The 7,278-nt window shown below is 38.5% G+C and overlaps 1 protein-coding gene across 1 annotated transcript in view; it reads right to left on the bottom strand.

Moving 5' to 3' along the window:
* Positions 1 to 2,948, bottom strand: part of SMS (spermine synthase) — a 36,662-nt gene extending 33,714 nt beyond the window's left edge. The window contains exon 1 of the mRNA XM_015814421.1: positions 2,766 to 2,948. Within this exon, the coding sequence (XP_015669907.1) occupies positions 2,766 to 2,814 (49 nt within the window). The 5' untranslated portion in view covers positions 2,815 to 2,948. The remainder of the gene's footprint in view (positions 1 to 2,765) is intronic.
* Positions 2,949 to 7,278: the final 4,330 nt, after the last annotated feature.

The raw sequence follows: 7,278 nt of genomic DNA on the forward strand, positions 1-7,278 counted from the left end.
GAAGGTGATTTCTACCAGAAACTGCCAACTTTTGTAAAATCTACTCTCCCTATTCAGCCAAGCCTATTGAATTTTGTTAAGAAAAAACACTGTAAGAAAGACAACTACTTTTCAGGTTTCTATAGTCTATGTGCCTTATACAATATCTAAATGAAGCACTACAATACATACAGCTATCACATAATACAGGTATACAACAAAATACAAATGTGGAAGTGGAAAGGAACTCATAGTTTACAGCAATTTGAGTTATTGCTTTCTTTTGTGGCAATAGTTGTATGTGTGTTCCTGCAAAAATCATAGGAAATGTTTTAGTTGTTTCAATATGTTTTATGGCACTACAACAAACAATTTACTTACCAGTTCTATAGAATATATCTGATAAATAGGTTATTAATAGCGCCATACACAAACACAAACAAAAGGTTTGGCACCATTCAGATACTGCTAAGGAGGTTAATACATCAATTAAATGAAAACAAATTTAAAAAATCACCTCTATGTAAACCACACCTGACAGAACTATCTCCTGATGCTATAATAAAACCAACACATATATCATAGCCCAAACTGAGTCCGAAGCTGAAAAAGCTGCTTCAGTTGAGCCTGCGCAATGTCAGCTCAGGATGGACATCACATAAGGCTGATCAATCACCAGCACTACTTGAACAGCAGGATCTGTGAGGTAAGGATGGCATAAGGCCTCCCAGTCCCTATACCAGACAAGTAGAAGGAAGAGCAGAACAGAGGAAACCTGTTGGGTTACTTGTCAAGCAATGGAATAAAGTAGTATTTTTCAACCTTGGTAGCTTGAAAATGTATGGACTTCAACTCCCAGAATACCCCAGACAGCATGTTGACTGCTGAATTCTGAAAGCTGAAGTCCACACATCTTCAAGCTGCCAAGGTAGAGAAACACTGAAGTAAACATTCTGATTGGTGATAGCTGGCTGCAGCGTTTAAAAAATAATTTCTTTGCCTATGTTCTCTTTGCTGGAAATAATATCTGGCTTGTGCATGACTTCTCTTGCACTATAAACCCTTGGACTAGCTGATAAACGTGACAGAACAATTTTGGATGACTTTTCTGCACATTCCCCTTTGAAAACAAAATTCACAGAAAAGTCTTTGCCTTATTTGACATTCCTTGCTATTGTCCTCTGAAACTGATACTCCTAAGAAATCGTTTGTATGTGTGTGTGTGTGTGTGTGTGTGTGCGTGCTCATGTGTGCACACACAAACACACATACCTGAAACCTGAAACAGGACAGCATTTTGTGGTCTTTAAGTTCCATTGTTTAAGAAGTACCACCAAATGCATCTCCCACTTAGTTTTTAAATATTGCATTTCTTTTTACTTGAGCTTTATTTACATAAAGATTGGTCTATTCCTCTTATGCAGAATGACTGCAATTCTATTGGTTGTAAAAAAAATTGTACTATATTTGAACACTATATTAAATGCCACTGAAGGTGAAGTGCTCTAAACAGACATGGTTGGATTCAGGCCTTTTGGAAAACATTGGGAAATAGCCCAATTTTAAGTTTTGCAAAATAATAATGTATATGAACAAACAAATCCAACTGTCAGATGAAGAAGTTAGAATTGTCCCAAATATTTCCTTCTCCAACTAAGAAAAAAGATAAAACATCAAATATTCCTATTTCTTTATTTTTAACAATTATTTGAAATTAGACACAATTTCATTCCAATTTATCTTTGTAAGAATGCTTCCTGTTCTTCTATACATTCTGTAGATCGTGTTTCTATTATTACTATATTAAACAAGCATACCATTTCACCTCTCCTATACAGCTAACATTTTCTTTCTAACCCAATTTCCAGTAGAGCCTGGAAATCAGGAAGAGTAGAAGGAGATAACTGGATTACCTCCTCCATCAGCATCTCCGGAGAAAAGACCAACCACCTGAGGGGTAGATTAAGGCCCGTCCTTTGGCGGCAAGACGTGCAAAATGAACAGATGCCTATTTCTACTGGATAGAAATAGGCCTCCATGTCAGACGCCCCCCCCCCAAAAGGCACGGGCTCACATTTTTAAGTATATAAAGGAAATATGCCCGGAAGGGAGGAAAGATCTTTGCCGGTCTATTTTCGGATGACGAGAGTAAATCATATTAGGGTGAGAGTTGGGGGTCTGTTCAGGGAAACGAATGAGACAGACACATGGCAATTTTTCGCCGAGGGAGGCCATAAAGCACATGCGGCTCGGAAGCGCGCATGGTTGGAAACGCAGCAAGACGGGTCCGAGCTTTAGGCAATCTGCATTTACGAAGGAGAGGAGTTGCAGGCACGAATGTTAGAAAATAACTGAATATCAGAAAATAATTGCAAATAGGGAGGTGGGGGGGATCCAAATTTGTCGGGGAATTGAAGATTCGGGAGAACAGAAGGTTCAAGAGTTGGCGGTAAAGGACACCCGGGGAGGGAAGAGGAGGATATGCCGCGTATTTGGGGACGGGAGGGCAAGAGTGGGCAGGAAAGGAGCATGCCGGGCCAAAGACAGCAGGCTGCCCCAGTCTTCCCACGCCAATCTAGACAACTCGCTCGCTCGCTCGCCTCATTTGCTGCAGAGGCCTGCGGGGGGCCGTGACTCTCGCGGCAAGAGCGACCCAGCAAGCCGTTCGGACCTCTCCTCTCTTCCGCTGCTGAGGAAGGGAAGGAAGAACAATTGAGGGCCGGTCGGGCAACCGGGAGTGGGTGGGTAGGCCATAAAGGGCGAGTCGCCGGAATGAGGTGCCTCACCTGTGGCGCTGAGCGTGAAGTCGAGAGTGCTGTGTCGCGCTGCTGCCATAATGAAGTAGAAGAGCCCTGTGCCATGCCTGGTGGAACGACAGTGGCTGCGCTCCGAGTGCCACTGCCTGCCTGCGCGGTAGGCGTAAGCGTGCCGCGTGTGTATTAGCACGCGAAGTGGAGGCCGGGGTTGCCGCCGCCGTGTGGGGAGAATCCGAAGGGGAGGGGCAAATGACGGAGCGAGAAATCGACGGCGAGGTGGGGATTCTTGGGAGAGGCTCCGGTGGGCGCCGCCTCCCTTTGCTGTTTTAGGGGGCGTAAGGAGGTGCGCTGATGGCTTTTGTTTGTAACCGGAGACAGATTCAGTACTCCGGCAGTAGCTACTACTTTGGCTTCGAGGCCTTCCTGCAAAATAAAGGCGCTTCAACACATTATTTTGTGATGTCTTAAGTGTTCCTATTCCAGGTTCTTTGGATTTCTTGAACTCGTTACGCTTTTATTCTATGATTGGTAAAGCTGCTTCACCAAATTGAGGCTGGGATTAACGCAGACTAGGCCTAGTGTCACCCTACATCGCAGTTTTATTTTTTAGTTCCAGAACAAATTCTGAAACGGCATATAAGAACAATGTTCTTTAGGCATGTAATATAAAATGCTGCAAAGAGCGGGACTGCAGTTTGTATGCTTTATACAGAGAACGAAAGAAACGGTTTACTTGAAGGCACAGCACAGAAAATGTGAATCAACATCTGTCAAGGTGGAATTTCTTCCATGCTATTAGATGCCCTGAAGTCTCTAATGAATTATCTTAACAAATTCTCATTTACATGGAATTGGCAGCAGGTGCCAATTTTTCAGTTTTCTTTCCACCAGATATCATATTGCATATAATTAAAATTAGTGAAGAATTATCTTTGTTTTAAATATATTTTAACAACTTAGTGGCTTAAAAACACAAACTGCAATTATAACACTGGAAGACTAAGCATACAAATGAAAGAGCAAACAATCGAACTATTTGCATCTTTCCAAAGTCAAACTAGCTGATAAACATCTTCCGGAAATGAGGCAATGCTACAACTAAGCTAACAAGTTCAAAAAATGTTAAATTATTTTCTCTTGCAGTTTAAGGGATTTTCTTTCCAATAACTATATGTTGCCTTTTTGGGAGGGAAGGTATTTTTAACTGGTCTTGCAGATGTGTGATTCTTATAAGCATATTTAAGATGTGTAGCCCAAGACATTTTGTTTCCCAAGATTTTTTTTTAAAAAACTTCGTTTCCAGCCAACCAGACATTTAATAAACCTTCACTGAATTTCCATTGTAACTGAGAGGAGTAGCTAACTTAGAACAAAAGCACAATTGTTGAGTTGCTACCACAACTATTTCTCCCCTTCCAGTGCATGACCTGCAGACAGCCATGCTTCATGTTTTCCTCAAAGCAGTTCGACATTTTTGTTTTTCTTAGCTTGTAGAGGCTCTTTTCTTTTTGAACACTCTTGCTAAAAATAATTAGGCATTTAGTCTGAAAAATGTAGCACTCGTCTCAATAGAATCATTTCTGCATCCAGATACACATTGCACACTTGGGAATTTTTGCATATGGAAAGGGTTTGCATTCATTTTATGATTGTGCAATGCTGCTGTTTTTACATAAGTGAAGGGATAAGCCAGCATATATAAAGTCATATAATTTATCACATTCATTTACTAATATTTATATTCCATTCTGAAGACTGAGCCAGTAAATACAGTAGTATGAGTATAAAACTGATGATTATATTAGTATTTAAGACTTTATAATAAAAAATAAAAAAATGTGAATAATGGTTTAAAAATAACCTTTATTGTCATTTTTTACTGTGGGCACAATGGCACACATTAAAAGTGAAATTTAGTTGCTTGCTCTCAAAGTGTACACATACATAACACACATTTAAACATACTATATACAACATATGTATAGACTTACAACTAAAAATAAGCCTATGCATTGGTCTTAAACTCCAAAACCTGTTTTAAGATCCAAGCCTAAGTTCCTCTCAGAAATGATAGGAGCACTGAGCCATACTAGGAACTTTAATTCTTGCTATGTGCTGAATGATCCATATAGCGGACATGTTTTGCAGTTTACCATCATGTGTCACACTTCAGTCTAGAATCTTAGACATCAAATAGAAAATTTCATCTGGGAATGTATTCCTAAGTAAGTATGCAGAAAATTAAAATGTATTTTACAGCAGAAGAGTTGAGAGGAAATTGAAAACTGATGTTTTCATCATGCATGATCTGACCTTTCCACGTACATTATGGTGTTGCATACACAATCATCCAAAATCATCATTTTGACATAATTCTTTGATGCTGCAGAAAACTGTTTTATAGTACTGTGTGTAGGCCATGATCCCTCACTGAAATGAAGAAAGTTAGCTTGAGACCTACACTTAAATGAGAAATTACATTGTACCCTCATCATGGTCTATTTTATAAAAATATAATATACAAATTATACAAATTAGGATACATATATATCGCTCAGAGTCAATTTCTTTAAATTTGAAATAAGATGCATTGAATATTCAGTAGTTTATTTTGCCATGTGTAAGAAACGTGGTTGATGAGAATACAGTATTGTACAAGCTACACTAAGTAGTTATACATACATGATGCTTTACATTACTGTTTCTCAAACTTGGCAACTATAAGATAGGTGGACTTCAATTCCCAGGACTCCCCAACCAGCATGGCTGTTTTACATGGCAAAAAACCTTGTTTTGTTTCACTGACTAGAGTACTGTATAACAAGTTTCCAATAATCAGCACTGCATTTCTATTACAATAGAAATAAATGAACAGATATATATTTATATAATGGTATAGATTCCAAGGAACCTTTATTTTATTGCCTTAAGGATGTTAAAACTGCTAAGGAGTATTTTTACAACCAGCAAGTTTCTAAAATGAGGCAATTGTTTTATAAAAGGTGGGTAATAAGGCTTTGTTCTAGATTCCCAATATAATTCACTTATAGGCATTACTAGCTGCAAGTAATACATATTGGGTAAATGATTTCATGAAATTAATGTATACATATATTCAGGGCCAGTATCAGCATCTGGAGTACTTGAGCAATTGATAGATTCCCAGGGCTCTGGCAACACACTCTTATGTTCTCCCCTCTTCCTGGAGCTCCCTTAAATATTAGTAGTATCGTGACCTTCAGTTTAATAATATTTTCCATTTACCACAGTGTCTTTATTTTAACATTATTCTCAGACAGTGCAAAAAATTAAAAATGGTTGGTAGGTACAAGTGCTCAGTATATTTCTTTCTATTTGAAAACAGGATATATACAGTTGCTGAAATATTCAAAATGTGGCAATTATCTTCCTTATAAAGGAGAGCAAAAACAAATGGAGATTGCATGAAGTTGATTTTCCAGTTCTTGCCTGGAATGCAAACCTACTTGTAGATTGTGTAAGGCTGAATGAATTTCAGAATGAAAAAAGTTATACAACTGTTTCAGTTGAGACAGCTATAAAAACAAATCTATGAAAAAATGTTTTAGGTATTTAAGAAAGACATGCAACTAAGAAAGTGGATTATAGACATTTAAAAATAATATCATTTAATACACTTAAAGATGTAAAATTCTTTGTTCCTTCAATTGAATATGTCTTCCAATGACTCCGGTGATTGGATTAACTTTGTTAGGAGTTTGCTTTATTTTCTATAGTTTACAAACACAGAGAGACAGGCAAATATTCACTTAAATATTTAAATCTTTTGAAAAAAAAGTGCTAAACAGTTATAGTGTTTAACTTCTATAGATAATCCTCAAGGTATGACAGGCCATTTAACGAACATTCGAAATTACGACAGACCCACCAAAAGCTACATATGATTCCATTTCAGAGTTACAACAGCTGCAGTGGGCCTGCAGTCATTGGCCCTTATGACCCACCACAGGGTCACTGCAGCACTCTTTTCCCTCTCCCTCTCCCATCCTGCCAAAATCTTGCAGCAAAACCTTGCACTTGGAACTCCTCCCCATACACCCACCCATCACACCGCACATTTACTTTTGAAGCTCATGTTGTGAAAGGAGGGCAAGCTATGTGTGTCTGGGCCATGTGGCAGCAATCCAAATATGGCCACCATTTTGTCCCACCCATTTGTGGGAGGAGTACAGTGAGGGAAAAAATATTTATTTAAATGAAAATGCTATAAACTAAATCCTATCTATTAAGCTATTGAGTGAATTTATAGGAAGACTTATGGCTTTTTAAAAAATACCCACTCAATTCAGTTCTATGTAGAACAGTAGACAATTGCATAAAAGAGTTTTCTCATGCCAATACTGGTATTTAATAACAATAATAATAATAGTAAAGTTGGAAGGGACCTTGAAGGTCATCTAGTCCAACCCCCTGCTCAGGCAGGAAACCCTATACCATTTCGGACAAATGGCTGTCCAGTCTCTTCTTAAAAACTTCCAGTGTTGGAGCATTCACCGCTTCTGGA

This window comes from Protobothrops mucrosquamatus, unplaced genomic scaffold, assembly GCF_001527695.2.
Source record: "Protobothrops mucrosquamatus isolate PMUCROS unplaced genomic scaffold, P.Mucros_1.0 scaffold250, whole genome shotgun sequence".
Lineage (NCBI taxonomy): Eukaryota > Metazoa > Chordata > Lepidosauria > Squamata > Viperidae > Protobothrops > Protobothrops mucrosquamatus.